Source organism: Oculina patagonica, chromosome 8 (assembly GCF_052425735.1).
Source record: "Oculina patagonica isolate OP01 chromosome 8, crgOcupat, whole genome shotgun sequence".
NCBI lineage: Eukaryota > Metazoa > Cnidaria > Anthozoa > Scleractinia > Oculinidae > Oculina > Oculina patagonica.
The window spans coordinates 26,741,112-26,764,744 of NC_135765.1; the positions used below are offsets into that span (position 1 = coordinate 26,741,112).

Sequence of the window (23,633 nt, forward strand, 5' to 3'; positions counted from 1 at the left end):
AGATACGCAGACAAAGTTTAAGCATTTTCCAAGGTGGCAGACAAGTCTTACTTTGCTTGCTTGTGTTTGTGTTTTCATTTGTGTTTAGCACTGTTCAGATGTGAAGCAAGTGCAAATTAATGCAAGCACAAGTGAAGTGCAAGAAAATATGGACAATACTCCATTCCTTGTGCTTTCATTTGTATTTGCATTTCAGTTTGCATTGTAATTTTTGCTATGTTTTTCTTTGCATTTGCCTAGTTGCATTTGCATCGCTCGTGAAACCAGCCCTTTAAGTTATTAAGACGGATTCCGCTGAAAGTTCGAGCAATGAGTGCGAAAATTAAGTACCAAAAATCTACTCATTGCACGGCAACATTTTGTATACTATTTAAAAGATCTCATCGAAATTCATTTGTCTTAGTGACCCCGCAATTAAATTCTAAAGCATTCTCGAGAAAATTAAAGTCAAACCTCGAAAAAATTTATTAAACGCGTGCCATTTTGTTTTGAACTGGGGCAAGACGTTTGTTTTAACTGAAATAAAGACAACTTCAAATCCATTTTTCTTTCGCGGGGTCAGCTTGAGTGCTACATTTTTGGCAGGTTTTTGTTAGCTGTACTAAAAACTGTTGCCATGCTATGAGGTCTTTTTGGTAACTTTATTTTTGCCTGTATTGCTCGACAGTGGTGCAGAAACCATCTTCATTTTTCTTCATTTTTTTGTTTCAGAGAACATTGTCTTCATGGCTTCTGCAGCACCTTCCTTTCCTTCCACTAAAGAAACTACTAATTATGCACGGTTGTGTCGCCTTCTGGTTGATGTTGGATCACAGGTTCTAAGGGAGACCTTTGACAGGGTACGTTCACCTGGAAGCCTTCACGCAGTTTTGTCTGATCCTGCAGTTCATGCTAAACTACAATCACTTCGAAAGAAGAAAGTCCTAAATCCGTCACAATGGGGCAAACTGTATCCTGCCATGAAATCTTCAGTTTCATCAAGGGACTTCGACACCACCCTACTTGTTCTTCTTCTGAGGAATATTTGCAGCCTGGTTCCTCCTGCCACTGGCTGGGATAACCTTCCTCTGTTAACAGACGTAACCCCCGAGGCTGACATTGCTCGCATCAAGTTCCACAGGAACACAGTTTACGGTCACGCTACTGACGCTTCAGTTGATGATGCAACATTTGGTGTTTACTGGAATGATATCAAAGACACCCTGGTGCGACTTGGAGGAGCATGCTACCAAGACGCTATTGACGACCTTGAAAAAGAATGTATGGACCCTGATTTTGAGGAACACTACCGAGATCTTCTTAAACAGTGGGTGAAGGATGAGGCGAGCATCAAGGACAAATTAGATGAGCTCAATAGAAAGCTAGAAGACTTCATAAGCAATACTGAAAATAGACCAACGTTAGAAGGTCAGTGGTATGATTTAACAACATACATGTGTACATGTAGAGTAATAAAGGAAAGAAATTTTTATAGCCAACCCAGCTCTCAAGTTTGGGAATTAACTATTCTCCTCCTGGTGCCAATGAATATGATAAAAAAACCTTATGACATCATGTGTGAAACATTTCTATGGTAACCCCAATATCAAAATAACACCAGTCATGGTGATGATTTTTCAAGAGCATTGTTAATGGCAACATAGTTAATTCCCAAACTTGGGCAGTATTGCCGCTAAAAAAAATCAGTCAAGCCCCCTTAAGGTCTGGGCAGATACAACCTGTTTTTTTGGTTGTTTTTGTTAATCTCCTTTTTGAGGTGCAAAATTGCTAGTGGTGCATTTATTAGCTAGGGGATGTGACTAGAATTTACATATGGTATATAAAGCAAAAAGAAGTATATTGTTTTTCTGAATTCAGTTGTTGACAATTAAAACTATAAAACAAAACCACATTGCTCGTCATAGTTCTCACCATGTTGATGCTCTTTCCTTGCTGATGTCGCACAAAATATAAGGTAATCAGTAAGGAGAAGATGTGTTTAATCTTGGAACTGAGACATGATGACAACAGCTGCTCGACAAAAGCAAGACAAAAGCAAGTGCAAATTACTTTCGACACAAGTGAAAAATGCTTAAGGGTAGGGCAGTTTTCAATTGAGTGTCGTAAAGCCAAAACCAAAGTAATCACTCTGACCAATCACAAAGGACACAGGCAATCCAGAGATCCAATGAATACTCGAAGCAAATACATATAGACAACACGAAACGCGGAAAAATGTGCGCGAGCGAATCACAATTGGTTTGGGTTTTACTTCTGATTGACTGAGAAAGTGGCACGAGTTTTTTTTTTTTGCCAATCACTAAATGTACCAATGCAAAACCAAAGCAAAGGAGAATTACTTTTGGCACTCAAGTGACACTCTATCACAAATATTGATAGTTGCCCAGAAAAGGTACCACCTGACCAAATTTACACAGCGATGCAACAATATAAATCTTTAGCTGAAAGCTATTGCCATGGGATATAATAATTATTTACTATCAAGAATTCTTGGTCCCAAAGCACAAAATTGTATTGGAAGAACACTTGTAAACCAGTTAAAAGCAGTTAAAGCAAGCACATTTTACATTAGAAGAGGTTAAGCTTTATTTGAGTGAGTCATCTCTATACAGCTTTACATATGCAACCCTTCATAAAATATTTATTTTTTCTTTTCTTTTTTCAGCTGTGAGTGACTACACAAGTGCTTTGAAAGCATCTATTAAAAGCCAAACAGAGTTCCAGCCCAAGCTGATGGCCTCCTCAACCATTTCTAACCTGAGAACAGATGATATATTCACCAATCTTCTGATACAGCATGGTAGAAAGGCGCTCTATAAGAAGGATATGACATCAACAAGACGGAAATTGTTGGATTATTATGGGCAAGTGAGTGGAACCCGGGTCAGAAGCTGTGAAGAGATATTCGTTTGCAGTACTGAGGGTGAGCCTAATCCCAAATCTATTCTTCTCACTGGGAAAGCAGGGATTGGAAAGACTCTGTTTAGTCAAAAGCTTGTTCGGGATTGGGCTGATGATAAACTTTTTCAATCACAAGCAAATTTGAAGACAGCAGATATCAAGTTTGCGTACTTGTTGACATTCCGTCAACTGAACTTGCTTGCAAATGACCGGTTTTCTTTGCGAGAGCTTTTAAACTGTTCTTCACTATTACATGATGACTCAAACCTTGATAACTCATTGTTTGAATACATTGTTAACCACCCAGAGGAGGTTTTGATTATCTTGGATGGGTATGACGAGTATTCACAACAGGATTACATCGCTGGTAACTCGGAAGAACAGTATCCAAATAATGCAAGAGAAAAGATGCCGGTAGCCGCACTGTGTGCCAAACTCATCAAAGGCAAGTTGTTAACAGACTCTGTTGTTATGATTACATCAAGGCCTGATGAATCTGATAAAATGGGAGGAATTCGCTTCGACCGATACGTTGAAATTACGGGATTTTCTCCACAGCAGGTGAAAGAGTACATTGAAAAGTATTTCACAGAAAACGAAACCACGAAGAACATTGTGCTTGAACATGTCATGAACAATGAGGAACTTGTTAGCTTTGCCCATATTCCAGTCCTTTGTTTCCTGATGTGTTTCTATTTGGAATATACTCTTCAAGAATTCAAGAGCACTGATCTTCCTGTGTCAGCAACTGAAATTTATTCTGACGTTGTCAACATTTTTGAACTAAAACATAATGCCGAATCAGAATATAAGACGAAAGAAATTCCTGAGAAACACAAGGCTTCAGACATCATCGAAAGCACATTGGATAAATTATCAGAGTTAGCAGCTCAACTGCTTCTGCAGCAAAGGCCAATTTTTGACGAAAGGGACATGAAAGAAAACTTTAAATTGGAAGAAATAGAAAAACTGAAAGGAAGCGGTCTTCTTCATTGTGGTCCTCCTTTCAGGAAATCTGCATTTGAAACCACAAAACAGTTGAGTTTTACTCATCTTACCATTCAGGAGTTCTTGGCTGCTCGTTGGTTTGTAATGAGAAATGAAATTCCGACAGAAACTGTGTCTGAAATGGTTATGCTGTTCATTGCTGGTATCTTATCAAAGAAAAAAGATGACAAACTAATGGAAAGATTACTAGAAAATATTTCAATCACAACAAAGCCCGTCCTCGTAAGAGCAAAGTTACTCAGCGAATATCAAGACAAGGAATTTGCTAAAAATGTCATCATAAATCATCCCCAACACTACTCCGATATGAATTTTACGAATTTAAATGATGTGGACTGTATTGCAGCTTCATTCTTGTTAGACGTAATTAGTGAACTGAATGAAGAGGAAGCTGCTACAGCACAACATGAACGGTCTGAACAGTCCTTTAATGTAAATAGTTTGAAAATAGTTAATTCAGCTCTAACACTGTCTGGAATAAAACGAATCTGTGGATCACTGGAGAAAGAACACTGTGACATTACCAAACTGTTACTATGGATGGCTTTTAATCATTCCAGTGATACCGTTATTATCAGACTGTGTGAAGCATTACAGCATCCAAGCTGTAAAGTAACCGCACTAAATCTGAGTAATAACCAGATCACTGAGACCGGTGTTACCAGGTTGTGTGAAGCATTACAGCATCCAAGCTGTAAAGTAACCACACTATATCTGCTCAATAATCAGGTCACTGATACCGGTGTTACCAGGTTGTGTGAAGCATTACAGCATTCCAGCTGTAAAGTAACCGCACTACATCTGAGTGGTAATCAGATCACTGATACCGGTGTTACCAGATTGTGTGAAGCATTACAGCATTCAAACTGTAAAGTAAACACACTAAATCTGATTGTTAATCAGATCACTGATACCGGTGTTGCCAGATTGTGTGAAGCATTACAGCATCCAAGCTGTAAAGTAAACACACTTGCTCTGAGTTATAACCAGATCACCGATACCGGTGTTGCCTCGTTGTGTGAAGCATTACAGCATTCCAGCTGTAAAGTAACCACACTAGATGTGAGTAATAACCTGATCACCGAAGCCGGTGTTGCCTGGTTGTGCGGTGAAGCATTACAGCATTCAAGCTGTAAAGTAACCACACTAGATCTGAGTGCTAATCAAATCACTGATACCGGTGTTGCCAGGTTGTGTGGAGCATTACAGCATTCCAGCTGTAAAGTAACCGCACTACATCTGAGTGATAATCAGATCACTGATACCGGTGTTACCAGATTGTGCGAAGCATTACAGCATTCAAGCTGTAAAGTAACCACACTAAATCTGAGTAATAACCAGATCACTGAGACCGGTGTTACCAGATTGTGTGAAGCATTACAGCATTCCAGCTGTAAAGTAACCACACTATATCTGAGTAATAACCAGATCACTGATACAGGTGTTGCCAGATTGTGTGAAGCATTACAGCATTCAAGCTGTAAGGTAACCACACTTAATCTGATTTATAATGAGATCACTGATACCGATGTTGCCAGGTTGTGTGAAGCATTACAGCATTCAAGCTGTAAAGTAACCACACTTTATCTGAGTGATAATCAAATCACTGATACCGGTGTCACCAGTCTATGCAAAGCACTCAAACATTCAAATTGTAAACTGACCTCACTATATCTGTGGAACAATCCTATCAGTGAGAAAAGTAAGGAATCTGTAAGAACTCTAGTTCAACAGCACAGACCAGGTTTTAAACTCACTATCTAAATAGTTATAAGAAAGCATTAGAAATGGCAATAGAATTCACATGTACGTTATGAACATTATATAAGTTATAAAAGAAAACGCTTTTTATTCAATGGTAAAATTTGTGTAAATAATTATAAGGTTAATAAGAAATTGTAAATAGATTAGCATTAGAAAATGAAATTTGTTAGTAAAAACCGCTTGTTGTAATTTAATTAGCAATGAAGAAAAGGCCAACACTGAGTTTTGTTACGTTCTGTAAATAAACGTTTTGGAACGAATGAAGACTGGTCTTGTTTGTTTTGTCATTTTTTTTTTTTTTGGGGGGGGGGGGGGTGGAAGAGAGCGTGGATACAGGCTTATATAAGACAAATTTGTCTGTCTATTTGGTGAACCCGAGATCAACTCTTTCAGCGCCCGGCTCAGTGTTCGCGATTTCACAAGAGGATGAGAATTTGCCAGGGGTTTCGGCAAACAAGGGAACATAGCCATTATCGTTTTGGGAACATGGAACAAAAAGAAAATAAAACAGGGAGCACAGAAACACGAGCACATTTTATGGAACAGGGAACAGCAAACTCGAAGAAATACTTTTAGGGAACACGGGAACAAAACGAAAATTTATTGGAAGCAAGGAAACATGGACACCCCCCCCCCCCCCCTTGAGGAAATAACGCCCGGCTTAATCGAAACTGAAATCAGACTGTGCTTCCCACAGCGCAAGTTTGATAAAACTGTTTCAAGCCTATGCGAAGGCCCCCAAAGGAGGACATAAAAGTGGTTTACTTTGAGATTACAAAACAATTTAGCAAAACTGTGCGTACACTGGAGAAATTGGTATAGAAAAAAGTTTTTAACAATTTTTTTTGAAAACTATTTTTCGAGTGACAAATAAAGCGTGGAACATGACAACGCTTCACTGGTCTTTCTTGGAGAGGGTCGTAAGGCCGCCAAATACCAAAATACGTTTGCTTGAGGTGTGAAATAGGCCATAATTTAACTTAATATCTGTTCAAACATGAGTATTTCGCTCGTTGGCACTTACCGAAAGGTACAACTAGTAGTAACTGTTGTCCATAAAATTAATCCAATTGCTGCCAGGCAGCTAATCTAGTTATTTGTAACCGGGAATTGGAACCATTAGCCTTCAATATCTTGAACCCTATTAATTATAACTGAACGTCTCTCAGTGTTGCGTGGAATGTGACTGGTGATGTGACAGTGTACACTGGTAGCACGGACTCTGAACAACTGATTCTGAAAACGCGTTTGTTTGAAGTGCTTGATAATTTCTTGGAAATTTCTTGAATATGGCTTTACGGTAACGATGAAACATATAGTCACACAAATAAATTAAACGACCTCTGTGAAAAACTACAAGCTCTTTTATGTGACTTGCTTGCTACAGTTGTTACATTAAAACATACAATTTTTCGAAAAATACCAAAATTACAGTCAGGAGTTGACATTAATACTCTTTATAAATTCTGACGCTGACTTATTTGAGCGTAAACAACGCTCATAATGTGCTCAAGACGTTTCGACCGAGAATCTTCGGTCTTCTTCGGTTGTTATCATGGCATAAAACGGCTTTTTAACGGTTTCACATTGTACGCGCGTGCGAGTGACTAATACAAATACACGCGAACGCTGCGCGAGACTATGAACATTATGTAAGTGACTTATATACATCAGGGATGTCTATGTGTTCATTTCCCGCATTCTGGTCCCTCTGCGAATGCCACGCTTCTAGGAAAAGCCTCTTGTGGTAATCGCCTGACTTGTCCACCACCGCTGCATGATTGAAATCCATATTATGGCCAAACGTGTTCAAAGTTGGCTTTAAACCACTTAACACGTTACGCACACGCTTCCCCAGACCGAAGGACAAACTCACAGCATTCCAGTCTAGATGTGTAGTTTACAGAGTTAACTGCTTTGACTGCAATTTTACCTATTATGGACAAACGGACAGAGCGTTAGCTACTCGAATTAAAGAACATCAAAGAGCAGTCCGTGTTTGCGACAAAAACTCTAAGATCGCGCAACACGCGAACACGTTTGGCCATAATATGGATTTCAATCATGCAGCGGTGGTGGACAAGTCAGGCGATTACCACAAGAGGCTTTTCCTAGAAGCGTGGCATTCGCAGAGGGACCAGAATGCGGGAAATGAACACATAGACATCCCTGATGTATATAAGTCACTTACATAATGTTCATAGTCTCGCGCAGCGTTCGCGTGTATTTGTATTAGTCACTCGCACGCGCGTACAATGTGAAACCGTTAAAAAGCCGTTTTATGCCATGATAACAACCGAAGAAGACTGAAGATTCTCGGTCGAAACGTCTTGAGCACATTATGAGCGTTGTTTACGCTCAAATAAGTCAGCGTCAGAATTTATAAAGAGTATTAATACAATTTTTCTTTTAATTGGAATCTACCGTTTAACAAAAATATCCACTATTAAAAAGTTAGAATTACCAAAGTAAGCTACGGCAACACATTCTTGACCAACTGATTTTATTTCACTGACCACGTGATTTACAGAAGTGTAACTACTAGATTGTGATCAGTTACATTGCTAGTGTTAAGCCAATCCGGGTCCACATCACTGTGTCTCGCACCAACCAGACCGGTACCTAGATGACTCATACCACTCCGGCTTGTAATTCCATCCATAACAATGGCACGTGCCTCCACCGCTCTCCACCTTAGATGAGAAAGCTTTACAACCAGGCCAGGGAGTAAAGCTTGGTCCACCCGTCCGTGCATCGACGCAGGCCTCTTCACACTTATTTCTACAATCTCGTTTCCGGTCCTCCTCATTCGTACTATTTGGCACTGAAGTTGTGTACTCCCAGGTGTTAGAAGAGGCAGTTTTAAAGGGGAGTAGTGTGCTGCATGCTGGACTCCAGATCTAGCCAGTGGTGGATCTAGCAGAGGGACCCGGGGGATTGGAAGGGGGGGGGGGGTGCTTTTGGTACTGAATTCCTTGTTATGAAATGTTAGAAATAGAAGTTGTCGAAATACACACAAATTAACAAAAGGTGAAGGAGAGAAGCATTTTCGAAAGCCTCGATCTGACAAACTTTCCCGGGTAGACCTCCACCCCCTCCCCCGCGAAAAGCCTCTTGTCAGGCCTGCAACTCCTCGTAAACCTGGCTACGCCTGGAAATTGTCGAAATGCGGCTCTAGATCCCAGGTGGAGGTCACAACTGATGTTTGAATCGTTGACAAGAAAAGGAAGCGAGCGTAGTCGGACTTCCAGTCGATATTCCTTACATCTTGACCAACCTCGTTCCCAAATCGCCAAGGGAAAAGCCCTGGGAACGAGGTTGCATCTTGACTGTTTTACTGAGTTATGGTGTTGGTCAAGAACCCGTATAAGCAGAGTTTCAGCAAACCGCTTCAAAGACTGTCAAGCAAAACAAGGTCGACAACGTTTGATTTGGTACCTGTCCGATATATGAAATCTGTTTATTGTCATTTACCATTGGTTCGCGAATTGGACCGCGGTCAAACAACAGAAACCTGCAAAAACAAAGGCAAAAACAAACAAACAAACAAAATAGATATAAAGAAAAAGTTCTTACTTTCACTATTAAAAGTTCGATACTGATATTCTGATGATTTAGCAAGTTTTTTGGAGCTTTTAGACGTTTGAAAACAGGGAAAAGCGGACTTCCTCAAAGCAATCTTGTTCTTGACGACTGAGTTGGGAGAAAATATATTCCGTATTGGGAGGAGTCGCAGTAAAAGTTGTTAAAACAGTGCAAATGGCAAGAGAAAAGATTACCGCCGATTTATTGCAGAAAAGTTTTGAATTTTGATTGGAAAGTTGGATGTATACCTGTGCCCAATTTCAGAAGTCTGGGTGCCCTGTGTCCGTGGCTTCGGTTTTCGACCAATCAGACGCGAGCTTTAAAAAATTCTTTTCGGCTCTTTGGGGAGGACTAAGTTCCAGTGTTGACAAAAATGGCGGCTGCGAGGGTTGGGCGGAAGTAACAAGCGTCTTTTTAAAACTACATTTTGTTCCCAAAGGAAGGCACTTAACTGTAAGGTAATTAGTGTTTTACTTTTGTTAGGCTGTGTTGCAGCGTCAGTAATGATACTAGGGAGTATTTCGGCGATCGGACACGTAAAGGTGAAACTGAACTTTTTGCGTGCGTAGCGTAATGTCGAATTACAACGATTTCGTCTTTTTATTAGCCTGAATTTTAGACATCTCTCTCTCTCTGGTCGCTTTACTGCCGAAAAAAGATCTCGGAAAGATTTCCGCAGAGCACCCTACGTTAATTATGCATACAAATATTCCATATAATCCTTCACACACGAACGGCAGTCATAAACAGAACGAGAGTTACAAAATTATATGCATAATTAATGTAGGGTACTCTGCGGAAATCTTGCCAAGATCTCTTCTCAGGAGTAAAGCGGCCAGAGGAAGACCTCTGAACTTCAGCAATCAGGCTATCGGTATCTTTCTATAATGTATAAGTCAATACCAAGCGAGATCATGGCTCCCTCCCCAGGCATTTGACTTTTATCAAAATGTCTGATTAAATTCCTTACTATGTGAGCCAGTTGGAAGGCCAAATGCCCTGCCGGTAGGGGCTGAAATGTCGTTGTGAGTTCTCATTTCTTGTCTCGTTTTCTCGTCATTCAAGGGGAGTGTATCACAACATGTAGTTGCCTGGATTAATTTCCACCCAGCAAATAAGAATAACTGAAAATAACTCCTGTTACTATGGACTTTCACTATTGCGGACACCAATATCTGTGGTCCCAAAGGTATCTGTTATAGTGAGAGTTGACTGTATTTGATAACTACTGGAATCTATTTCAACATTGAAAGGCTTTTAATAAGTGCTACAAAAGCTAATAGAAAAATTTATTATTTTAAATTTCTCTTCACAGCAGTTATTTTGCAATTATTCTAGCACCATTCCCTCTGGTTCTTGTTTTCTTATATACCACTGAATTGTGTAGCTTTTGGGGTTTTATCATTCTTTTCATCATCAACAGCTTTAAAAATGGATTGAATTCCAGACAGATATTTCACATTGTGACCAAACCCTCCAAGATAAGACCATTTTAGTTACCATGGCAACTAAAATTGAGACGGAGGATTGAAAGCATCAGCTTAATTTGGTGACTAAAATTTATCACTGGTGACCAAACTTGAGTAGTTGGTGGCCAAATGGCCACTAAGGAAAAAAATAACTTGGAGGGTTGAGACCACCATACCATATTTATTTGATTAAACGCCGCTCTCGATTAAACGCCGCCTTCCAATAAACGCCGCATTTTAGAGGAAAAATATTAATAAATGCTGCCTTCAAATAAACACCGCATCAAAATGCGGCCTTTATTCAAATAATAGACTCAATAAGCAAATCTAGTAATTATCAAGCTTAAGCAAGCCTGCAATAATTATTTTCCTTGATTGTAACAATGTTTTAAAGATATTGAAAATGACTTTTGAGACAAGCACTACCACATGTTCCTGTTTTTTAAAAGTTCAAATGTTCAGTTACCATATGCAATTATTTCCAAGAAATGAATTGAATTTTTAATAAACGTCACCCTCGTTTAAACGCTGCCTTTGAATCACAAAGAAAATAATAAACGCCACGGCGTTAATTCGAATAAATATGGTAATTTCAAATCATAATTTAAGTTTGCTGAGTGAGCATGCATTGATCAGCATTCTGTGAGTGAAAACAATGCACTAGCAATGTTGTTAGGCACCTGGCAGACCAATAAAAAATTTTAGCAAAGACCTTAAATCCTTAGAAAACGTGATGGAGACTCTTACTTTACTTGCATATTTTAAATAGCTTTTTTATTGATAAATCTTTGTGACATCCCTGCAGATTGTAAGCAAACATCTCTTTTGTCGAGAGGAGAAGTCCTCAGGCGCCAAGTCTAGCTGAACACCAGTGGCTCGATCATGACCAGCAGTGTCACTTTGTACAAGTGAGTGCATTATGTTATTGTCACTAAAAGGAACCATATAATGATATTTATGAGCTATGATGTTGGGTCTGAGCACCAGTTTCTTAAACATTTTGAAATGTACTGTAAAAATATTTAGAAAATAGCACAAAGTAAATACGTGCGCTGATTGGTTAAATATTGTGTTTCTATAACTCGATGGAGACACAGACAGTTGTCGTAGACACGGCAATCAATATTCACGGTGCAGAAAAAAGCAATGCAAAAATAACAACTAAGAATTGTGCCAAATTTTAATGTCACAGCTGACAAAAACCAGGTTAAGACTAAACAAATATTTGCACACCTGAAAACAAGCGAGTAAGATGTTTACAGAGCCCGCCACACATTTAAAAATTGTCTGTGAAAGAAATTATCGAAGCGGCTGACCTTTCAAAGAAGTTTATGAGTTGGCGTAACTTCACTCCATTCTAGGCTTTGTAGCACTTCAGAACTATTCACAGCTCTTCAACAGGACAAGTTATTCGTCCAGAATGCCGAGTCAAACTTCTTTTAACAGAAAAATAATGCACTTTCACCTCCAAGGTTCGAGTCGCTCGATCGGCAGTGTCGGTCGTCAAACCATTCGGTTAGTTCGATGAAGCGAAATAAAACCACAATTCTTGACTCCTTCCAGTGCTGGACTTCAGTTAAACCATCGGCTTAGTTATTTCTCATAATTACGTTAACTTTGGGGCCTGTTTTCTTTGTTTGTTTGGCAAAAAAAATCGGTGAATTTTAGCCTTGAAGCAAATGTTGAACAGTTGATTTATTTCTGTTCATCGACTCCCTTACTATGATTGGTTGAATTATGTTCAGGACGTAAAACCGCAGGGTGAAGAGAATCTACGTTTTGATGTTAAATAAAGCGCTAAATATTACTTTGATGTGCGTTATTTTCTTTGTGCTGTTTTCTAAAAGAAATAGAAAACATGTTTTCCGTGTTTCTATCAAGTTATAGAAACACTTGTGAAAGTTTGGGAGAACTCGAAAAAGCTGTGGAAACACTCGTCTATCGACTCGTGTTCCCACAGCATTTCTCGTTCTCCCAAACTTCCACTCGTGTTTCTATAACTCGATAGAAACACGGAACATGTTTTCTATTTCTTAAGTAAAACAGAACTAGTAAAAAAATTAAATGCTTCTAAAGGGTTTATAGCTGGAAAAGGGAACATAGGAAACAGCATTAATTTAAATAATTTCTTGGCGATGAAAATTGCACTCACGAAACAGGCAAGTCATGGATGATTCAGCACTTACCGGTACCTGTGGCAAGTGGGTTCTAGTGCTAATTTCCAACCCTGTCAGCATTTGAAACGAAACATATTAAATACCTTTATAGGTTATTTTAACCGTGATAACAAACACACACACAATCGTCGTAGCTGGGTTCTTGCTATAATAAAATTGAATTTAAAACATATATATATACATGCTAAAAATAAAAAATTTAAAACTATATATATCCTTATTATGTGAAATATAAAACTTACTAGGGGAGCGGGGATGGCGCAGTGGTGCCATGCAGTGGTGCCACGCAGTGGCAGTGGTCCCACCAATGTGGCCTGGGTTCGATTCCGGCCCGGTACCATTATGTGCATGGGTTGAGTTTGTTGTTGGTTCTCGTCCTTGCTCCGAAGGTTTTTCTCCTTGTTCTCCAGTTTTCCTCCCTCCACAAAAACCAACACTTCCAAATTCCAATTTGACCTGGAGTCAGTGGGATCAAGAAGAGCCATCTAGTGGAAGATCCCACTGTAAATTCCCATTTATTCATTTATTTATTTTTTATTTAAACTTACTTAAACTTAAAACTTTTAAAACTTGTTTTTAAAAAAGAATTGCTATATTAGAGCAGTGAAATTGTTAACAAGTGTCATTATTATACACTGGTGTCACCAGCTTGATTTTGATTGGCTATAAGCATGCAGCTAATTCTTGCTTGCTGTTTCTCTTACGTCATACCTACAGACATTAGATTTTACATATGTAGAAGTGACGTCATACCTACAGACAATAGTTTTATGCATTCAGATTTTGCAGATTTTGTGCAGATTTTGTGCGCGCTCTTGTCTTTACAAGTGCAGCTCAGGAATGTGCATAATAAAACAATTATTGGATTCGGTTTTCGCATGATAGCGATAATTATCAAGGCCTCAGTTTCTGTTATCCACCTCAGCCTTCGGCTTCGGCAGATAACAGAAACTTTGGCCTTGATAATTATCGCTATCATGCTCAACCTCATCCAATAATTGTTAATTGGCTGCAGGTGGCTAGGATCTTAACTTTTCATGTTGTTTCCCCACATCTTCAAAAGATCACTTTTAATAGCTGAAGTTTGAATTTTATCCTCAAATTAAGGTTACAACTATCTTCCTTTAGATGTTCAAAGATAATGTTTTTCATGGGATAAGTTGCCTACTGGCACTAATTTTAGACCAGTTACAATTGTTAAGACCAATAATCTGCGAAATTGCTGTGACGTAGCTTCTTTTACAATTAACTACAGAATATTTTGTCTGTTTACCGTTGAAGAATTTTTTTTTTCAATTTTTTAATGTTGTTAACAGTTACATAACAAGTTTTAATATGTTTTTTTTTTGGTTGGGGTCTGCCAAATAATTTTGGAAATTCTTGAGAGGAGGAGATATATTTTTCTTTACAAAAGTAGAAATTCCAAATAGGAGTCAAGAGATTTTCTGACCTGAAGTGGGGGGCTTAAGACTCTTAGGACTCTTCTCTTGTTAAGTCTTATTATTTCTGTAAAAGTGTGTGTGTCCCCCCCCCCCAGCCCCTCCGGCTCTGCCATCCCTGCATTGTGATGGTGACTGTCAAAAGTCAAAAGAGCGACGCAAATGCATGTGCAAATGCAAGTGATGTTGACAGGTACAATGTGAAGGCAAGGAATGTAAGATACTCACACCCGGTTGAAGCATTTTTCCATGGTGGCAGACAAGTCATGCTTGGCTTGCTTGTGTTTGTGCTTCCATTTGCATTAGCAATGTTCAGACGTGAAGCAAGTGCAAATTAGTGCAAGTGCAGGCAAATTTCAAGAAAATAGGCAATTCTCCATTCCAAGATTGTGCTTGCATTTGTATTTGTGTTTCAGTTTGCATTGTGCTTGTTTGCATGTGTTTTTCTTTGCATTTGTGCTTGCATTTACCAGAGTTTGCATTTGCATCGCTTGTGGAACCAGCCATTCAAGTTATTAATCTTGCTTCAATTTTTTTCTTTTAGAGAACATTGTCTTCATGGCCTCTGCAGCACCATCCTTTCCTTCCACCAAAGAAGCAACTAATTATGAACGATTGTGTCGTCTTCTGGTTGATGTGGGATCACAGGTTCTAAGAGAGACCTTTGACAGGGTACGTCCACCTGGCAGCCTTCACACAGTTTTGTCTGATTATGCAGTTCATGCTAAACTACAATCACTTCGAAAGAAAACAGTTCTAAGTACCCCACAATGGAGGAGACTATATCCTGTAATCAAATCTTCAGTTTTATCAGCGAACTTTGACCCCACCCTTCTGGTTATTCTTCTGAGGAATATTTGCAGCCTGGTTCCTCCTGCCAGCGGCTGGGATAACCTTCCTCTGGTAACAGACACAGCTCTTGAGGCTGACATTGCCCGCATCAAGTTCTACCGAAACACAATTTACTACAGTCATGGCAGCGATGCTTCAGTTGATGATGCAACATTTAGTGTCTACTGGAAGGAAATCAAAAACATCTTGGTGCGACTGGGAGGAGCATGCTATCGTGATGCCATTGATGATTTTGAAAATGACAGCATGGACCCTGATTTTGAAGAACACTATCAGGAACTACTTAAACAGTGGGTGGATGGTGAGGACAGGATTAAGGAAAAATTAGATGAAGATGAGAGAATAAATAAGCTCAGCAAGTTAGATGACTTGGAGGAATCGAATGCCAATTCTGAAAGGAGAACAGGGATGGAAGGTTGGTGTATTTTAATTTAAAAATTGGATTGTGTTTAAAAGATTACAGAAAGTGCTACTGTAAAAAGAATTGTTTGCATCCATTCTATTGTCCCAATTTATTCCGAAATCCTAGAATCTCCAGTACCTGCTTCAATTCCCCCAAAATATATAGAACTGAACATGGATTTTCAGCCAAAATTTGCCTTTGCCTACTGGTTGATTATGTTAAGGGAACTTGAATTTTGAAATTAAAAAGGGGGGTTATCATATTCATTTAGCAGCAGGAACACCTTGTACAACTGTGCATGTACATGTATTTACCACATATTATGTGGTTTAAGGAATTATTCCTTAATTAATAATAGTTCCTTTCTGAGTACTGGCAAAGTTGGCACATTTCCATTGATTATTGAATTTTTAAACAGAAATTAGTCTGTATTCATCTAAAAGAATTAGATCGCTACACTCAATATACAAGAAAAACTGATAGGTCATGCACCGTACTGGTTTCTGAGAAAACAATTTATCTCTCTCACAGCACGAGCCGTGTATACACTGTAGAAAAAAGCCAACATTTTGTCCGTTGTGCACGAGCTAATTCTGTGCAGTAAGGTTCGCATTGCAATACAAGGGAATGACCTTAAGGATGTTTGGCATTTAAGGTCATTCCATCAAAATAGAACTGACAACAGATTTTTGTTCAAACTTTGAATATCCCGCATAATTGCTCACAATATCAGCTTTTGGAAACATTATCATTTGAGCCGTTTACTTCACGGGAAAGTAAGGACGGGAAAGTAAGACGCGAAATATAGCTATAGATGTACAGTACCGCTCAAATGTAAGTTACCACCGTCTCGCGAGACGCGTCTCGTTTCTCTCGAGACGCGTCTCATTTCTCTCGAGAAGTTTCTCGTTTCTCACGAGTGCACTGCAAGTACCAAAGTTTCGCCTTCTGTTGTATTTATTTAACTGTCAAGTGAGACTTCACCGACATTTTCTTTTTGTGTGGATAAAGCAGGATAAAATTTTGCGCGTGAATCGGTGGCGGCACGCTCGTCTTTACATGTTTATAGTATTTACTTCTCCCGGACTTCTTCACATCGACTTCAAGGAACCATAAATTTTTTTGTGATTATGGCACACAGTGTCATTCGCCACTGATTCAACTTGCTCTTAGCATGCAGTGATCTCGAGATCACAATTATGTTATCACGAGTACTGGCTAAGTTCACATTTTGGTTGATTACTGTGATTATTGTTTTACTACAATAGAAATTTGTTTATATTCATTTTATAGAAAGAAGGTGATTGCTAGACTCAGAAAAAGAGAAAAAATGATAGGTCCTGCTGTTACTCGTTTACAAGAAAACGTCGATTTATATATCTCTCTTGTGAGTGAAGCCATATAGATAAAGCCACTATTTTCTTAATGTGCGCACGCTAACCACATGTAAAATTGTGGGCAGTACAAGATTCGCAATGCAATACCAGTGAAATGACCTTAAGTAAGGCCTTTTTTGCCTGCTGAGTTAACATGTTTTACCCCTCTCTGGGCCCTCCTTTTGGTTAGTATGAGGTTTGGTCAGTATTCTACTGACTGATTGCTCTGGTGGTGGCTGCTTAGACAAAAACTGGTCTCCAGGAAAAACTAAAGTACTGTTAATTAATATATCAGCACATTTGCTCTAAATATATACATGTATACATGTATGTACTAAGTAAACTTTTATTTGCTTATATATATTTTCCTTCTAAACTCAGAAACTAAATATTTGGAGTTGCCACCACGACTCAATATTAAGATTCCAACGATGAGTGATCTTCCTAACACCAGTTGCACTTGGAACGTTGTTGACCTCCCGATCGATATTCTGATTATGATGGTGGAAGATTGTGAGTTTTTAAGCTGTTTTTTCTATTTGGATAAACCATTCAAGAGTTACCACAGAGGCATTGGCTATGTATACTTTGGGTCCGTGGGTAGTGATCATAGAAAGAAGAGGAAAATTGCATTAATGAAGTGTTCTAAAGGTTCCGCTGATCCTGGAAGTTCTCTATCTGTTGTAAAAGATGCAGTCAGGGTACTGAGACCCAGAGCTGTATTTTCCGTTGGCGCCTGCAGTGGTTTGAGTCCTGGAAAAACCAAACTCGGAGATGTAGTTGTATCTTCAAAGCTTATAACACCTTCATACAAAACACCCCCGGGCAGAGATATTGGCAATCTCATCAGGCATATAGCTGATGGATGGACAGCACCTTTGGAAAACCCAGAAGAGCAGGAAGTGAGAGTACACTGTGATGGGGTGGTTCTGAGTATCCAGAAGGATGACAGTGGTGGATGGCAGTATGAAGAGATTATTCAACGATATCCTGAAGCAACAGCAGTTGAGATGGAAGGCAGGGGTAAGAAAGTTTAATTATTTGTCTGCAAGCAGTTTTTTTATGTTTTGTGTGGTGTGGCAAGGTAGAACTTATTTTTTTTTAAATTTTAATTAATCCATTTTCACTGCACAATATGTAAACTAAAGAGACACAGAAACAATAAAAAGAAAAAAAACATAAATATAAGAAAAAAATGACGCAGCGAGGAAAGAAGACTAGAAGGGAACATATTAGAACCATAAGTGCTAGTCCACCCAAAAATACTTGCAAGCATATAATTAAAAAAAAAAGAAAAAAAAGGGAAAGAAGCTATTAAAAATGTTATTTATCAGACTGTTATGAGGTTCAAGTAACTTGTGGGTGATTAGGATCAAAGCCCTTGCTCTTATAAAACTCTCTGCATAGTTGCTAATGAACCATTACAGGGTGAGATTGTCAGTCCTTAGCCCATCGGGTACGTTATTCCATAAACAAGGAATTTAATTTAAACATGTGTCCTTTAAAAAAGCTCAGTTCAAGATTACTGACAGAATTTAATTTCAGTTTATCACTTGAATAGCACTTGATATTATCTGTTTGTTCACAGCTTTTGCGTTCCTTAATTGCAATGGCTGTAAAATTTCAAAAACATTATTTTTGTTTTACTGATACTACATAAAACTACTCTGTAATTTTATGCACTGTATTAGTAAACATGAATCCTGATTTATTTGGTAAGGATAAGGATTAGAAGAGTTGGCTGTAAATTCTGTTGACGTTCTTGTTAACAATTTGTCTATTATTATTAACATGACTCCAGGATTCAGTATGATACATGTACAAACATTGTCAAATGTTCTCATTTTCCAGGTGTTTTTGCAGCAGCCCATGATCTAAAGACAGAATGGATTGTGGTGAAAGGCATCAAAGACTATGCAGATGGTAGTCAACCTTCAAATGATCAGACAGGAGCTTTTGCATGTGTGATGGCGGCATCTGTTGTGGCCAATATTTTGAGTGATCCTGTCATATTCGAGGAATGGCCCCATTATAGTCCAGGTAGTGCTTTTCGTCCTATTCATATCCTTCCCCATTTTTTTTCTTTTGCAAGGCAAAATATATTTGGATGCAAATGCTTGGTGTTTGCTGTTTGGCATCAAATCACGCAGTAAAGTATAACTAAGTATGATCTCAGGTGATCACCATGTAGTTCATGGAAACCGATCCCAACTCTTTAGTTGTACTTTGCCTGTAGAATGTTCAAAGAAGTACATAACCTTTGCAAGCTTTAAGTTTCTGTACACTCATACAAAAAATTGATAGATTCTCTACCTCTACAATAGACAACTCTTCACCATATCGTTGAAGCCCATGTTTTACTGATCTAAGTGTTTAATAACGTACCTGTAGTAGTTCTAAGTAACTAATTAGTGAAATAGGATATTATTTGGTTCTAACTATCTTTTTTATTTTATTATTTGTTGCAGATGCAAATGGATCATTTATGCCAGGTAAGAAGAAAATAGAGTGGAAACAATGTAGCAGAATTGGGACATGCTGTGATACGTTGAACATGACGTTAAGCAAATGTAAAAACTGTTACTATTTAATGTTGCTACAGAAAAAAATTTGTGGCCTTTTTGGTTGCAGTTCATGTTCGGATAAATTTGGGAAGTGCACCTGTTCTGTTTAATAGTTTTTCTGGGTGCTCTGGCAAAAGTGACAATGCCAAATTGCAGTAAATTAGACTCAGAAAGGAAATGATGGGAACTCGCAGCTATATGTATGCCTCATCTTATATTCACACGGCCGTGCGTTAAGCTTTGCTTATTGGCTGTTTTAATATCTTACAGAAAAGGGGGTCCTTATACTCGTTCAAGAACAAAAGCACCTTGTTTATACGCAATAATTCCTTATGAAATTATCATGATTACATTCACGAGTGCTTGCTAAATTCACATTTCTGGGGATTATGTTTGCTTCTGCGCTGGTAATTGAGCCAAATTTATTTTACAGAAAGAAAGTCATTGCCAATTCAAAACAAGAAAAAACTGGATCGATCACCGTACTCGTTTACACGAAATTGAGGATTTACTTTTCCAGTGATTCAAGAAAAAAGGGACAGTATCACTGTTAGCACATGTGCGAAATTACGTTTCACAACAGCTTACAAATTTTTGTCTCCTTTATAGGAGACTTCTAACCGTCTTATATTGTTTCAAAGCTAAGAGAAAGTAGATTTCTTTCAACTACCGGTAAATTTTGAGGTCAGTTTACATGTACGTCAAATAGCTTACAGCGCGAACCAAATGACATCATTATTTGGCAAAGCCAATCCCATGTAAATGAATAATTGAAGAAATTCTGTCAGAGCAGTTCAGAGAAAATTTAAGGTGGCTGTGACAATTTTTTTTAACTTTGCCAAAATTTTATCATGACACGCTGTCATAATTCAACAATTAAAAATAGGGTCAGTGACCTAATTTTCAAGTTATTAGCACTGAAAGCCAAAACTAAGAGGTTATACTGTTGCTATGGTAACCAATAATGTCACGAAAATGATCACAACTTGTTGACCAATCATTGAGCGTTTGTTTCATACCATAAGTGTAATATTAACTTATAAAAAATTGTATTTATGACCTATCAAAGTACAGTCCGACCTCTATTAAGTGGCCACCCGACTTTAAAAAGTGGCCGCTTAATAGAGGCTGGCCACTTAATAGAGGTACAATATAAATTGGATAGGAACGGCAGTAAACACGATTTTTTTGACTCTATATAATATAGCAAAATGCTTTTAAAAAGTGAACGTATACAAAGATAAATCGAAAATTCATGTAACAAAACATCAAGTGCATTTCCAGCCCATGCATATAAATTATGTAGTTCTAACTCTAGCACTAGCTCGGGTTGATAATGTTTGCATTAAAACTTAGTAGGGTATGTGAAAAAATTTAGCTTAAGATATTTCACGGACGATATGTATCATCTGTCACCATTTCGCTTGGAAAGATAATTCACTGGCCGCTTAATTGAGGTAAAAAATAATATAAATAATACAATTGCGACAGCAAAAAGGTGGCTGCGGCCGCTTAATAGAGGTGGCCGTTGAATAGAGGTATCAAATACAGCAGTTTGGTGACAAATGAATCAGAACTTTGGAAAGTGGCCGCTTAATAGAGGTGGCCGTTGAATAGAGGTATCAAATACAGCAGTTTGGTGACAAATGAATCAGAACTTTGGAAAGTGGCCGCTTAATAGAGGTGGCGGTTGAATAGAGGTATCAAATACAGCAGTTTGGTGACAAATGAATCGGAACTTTGGAAAGTGGCAGCTAAATAGAGGTTGGACTGCATAAGGGCTGGAAAATGCCTAAAACCGTTAGCAGCCACCTTAAAATCATGTACAGTTTACCATGCTTTCAATTCTGTGTTACGCTCTCAATACCAGTGACTTCCAGCCACTTTAGACAGCCGAAAAAAAAGAAACTTTTAAGAGTTAATATTGTTATCTCTTTTTTTTTTTTCAGCTGTGAGTGCCTACACAAAAGCTTTGAAAGCATCTATTAAAAGCCAGACAGAGTTCCAGCCCAAACTGATGGCTTCCCCAACCATATCTAACCCAAGAACAGATGACATATTCACTAATCTTCTGATACAGCATGGTAGAAAGACCCTCTATAAGAAGGATGCGACAGCAACAAGGCAGGAATGGTTGAATTATTATGATATGACTTTAGCAAGAGGTGAATTGCTGGATTATTATGATGTGACTTTAGCAAGAGGTGAACTGCTGGATTATTATGGGCAAGTCAGCGGAACCCGGGTCAAAAGTTGTGAGGAGATATTTGTTTGCGGTACTGAGGGTGAGCCTAATCCCAAATCTATTCTTGTCACTGGAAAAGCAGGGATTGGAAAGAGTCTTTTTAGTCAAAAGCTTGTTCGGGATTGGGCTGATGATAAACTTTTTCAATCACAAGCAAATTTGAAGACACCAGATATCAAGTTTGCATACTTGTTGACATTCCGTCAACTCAACTTGCGTGGAAATGACAGGTTTTCTTTGCGAGAGCTTTTAAACTGTTCTTCAACACTTGACGAAAACTCAAACCTTGATAACTCTTTGTTTGAATACCTTGTTAATCACCCTGAGGAGGTTTTGATTATCTTGGATGGGTATGACGAGTATTCACTACGAGATTACATCGCTAGTAGCTCGGAGGAACAGTATCCAAACAATGCTAGTGAGGAAATGCCAGTAGCCGCACTGTGTGCCAAACTCATAAAAGGCAAGATGATGAGAGAGTCTGTTGTTATGATAACATCGAGACCCGACGAATCAGATAAAATGGGAGGAATTCACTTCGACCGATACGTGGAAATTACAGGGTTCTCTCCGGAGCAGGTAGAAGAGTACATTGTGAAGTATTTCAAAGAAAACGAAACCATGAAGAACAGTGTTCTTGAACATGTCATGAACAATGAGAATCTTGTTAGCTTTGCTCATATTCCAGTCCTTTGTTTTCTGATGTGTTTCTATCTGGAATATACTCTTCGCGAATCCAAGAGCACTGATCTTCCTGTGTCAGCAACTGAAATTTATTCTGACGTTGTCAACATTTTTGAACTAAAACATAATGCCGAATCAGAATATAAGACGAAAGGAATTCCTGAGAAACACAAGGTTTCAGACGTCATCGAAAGCACATTGGATAAATTATCAGAGTTAGCAGCTCAACTGCTTTTGCAGCAGAGGCCAATTTTTGACGAAAGGGACATGAAAGAAAAGTTTAAATTGGAAGAAATCGAAAAACTGAAAGGAAGCGGTCTCCTTCATTGTGGTCCTCCTTTCAGGAAATCTGCTTTTGAAACCACAAAACAGTTAAGTTTTACTCATCTTACCATTCAAGAGTTTTTGGCTGCTCGTTGGTTTGTAATGAGAAATGAAATTCCGACAGAAACTGTGTCTGAAATGGTTATGCTGTTTATTGCTGGTATTTTATCAAAGAAAAAAGATGACAAACTAATGGAAAGATTACTAGAAAGTATTTCAATCACAACGAAGCCCGTCCGCGTAAGAGCAAAGTTACTCAGCGAATATCAAGACAAGGAATTTGCTAAAAACGTCATCATAAATCATCCCCAACACTACTCCGATATGAATTTTACGAATTTAAATGATGTGGACTGTATTGCAGCTTCATTCTTGTTAGACGTAATTAGTGAACTGAATGAAGAGGAAGCTGCTACAGCACAACATGAACGGTCTAAACAGTCCTTTAATGTAAATAGTTTGACAATCTGTGAGTCATTTCTAACACTGTCTGGAATAAAACGTATCTGTGCATCACTGGAGAAAGAACACTGTGCCATTACCACACTGTTACTACGGCTGGCTTTTAATCATTTCAGTGATACCGTTATTATCAGACTGTGTGAAGCATTACAGCATCCAAGCTGTAAAGTGACCACACTAAATCTGAGTGGTAATGACATCACTGATACCGGTGTTGCCAGGTTGTGTGAAGCATTACAGCATTCAAGCTGTAAAGTGACCACACTAGATCTGAGTGATAATCAGATCACTGATACCGGTGTTGCCAGGTTGTGTGAAACTTTACAGCATATAAGCTGTAAAGTGACCACACTAACTCTGATTGGTAATGATATCACTGA

The 23,633-nt window shown here is 38.6% G+C and overlaps 4 protein-coding genes across 8 annotated transcripts in view; all 4 read left to right on the top strand.

Annotated features, from left to right (window-relative positions):
- LOC144663692 (uncharacterized) overlaps positions 1–5,950 on the top strand; it is a 112,705-nt gene extending 106,755 nt beyond the window's left edge. For all 3 annotated transcript variants that reach the window (XM_078524721.1, XM_078524720.1, XM_078524718.1), the window contains exons 3-4: positions 712–1,407; positions 2,666–5,950. In XM_078524721.1, the coding sequence (XP_078380847.1) occupies positions 726–1,407; positions 2,666–5,673 (3,690 nt within the window). In that variant the 5' untranslated portion in view covers positions 712–725 and the 3' untranslated portion in view covers positions 5,674–5,950. The remainder of the gene's footprint in view (positions 1–711; positions 1,408–2,665) is intronic.
- LOC144663685 (uncharacterized) overlaps positions 1–23,633 on the top strand; it is a 116,120-nt gene that overhangs the window by 91,194 nt on the left and 1,293 nt on the right. The window lies entirely within an intron of this gene.
- Positions 1–23,633, top strand: part of LOC144663689 (uncharacterized) — a 116,337-nt gene that overhangs the window by 68,696 nt on the left and 24,008 nt on the right. The window lies entirely within an intron of this gene.
- On the top strand, positions 9,613–23,621 carry LOC144663276 (uncharacterized). The gene is made up of 8 exons (XM_078524179.1): positions 9,613–9,716; positions 11,533–11,635; positions 14,888–15,610; positions 17,356–17,997; positions 18,826–19,014; positions 19,443–19,466; positions 21,488–23,561; positions 23,597–23,621. Exons 3-8 carry the CDS (start codon positions 14,902–14,904, stop codon positions 23,619–23,621), a joined length of 3,663 nt encoding a protein of 1,220 aa, XP_078380305.1. The 5' UTR covers positions 9,613–9,716; positions 11,533–11,635; positions 14,888–14,901.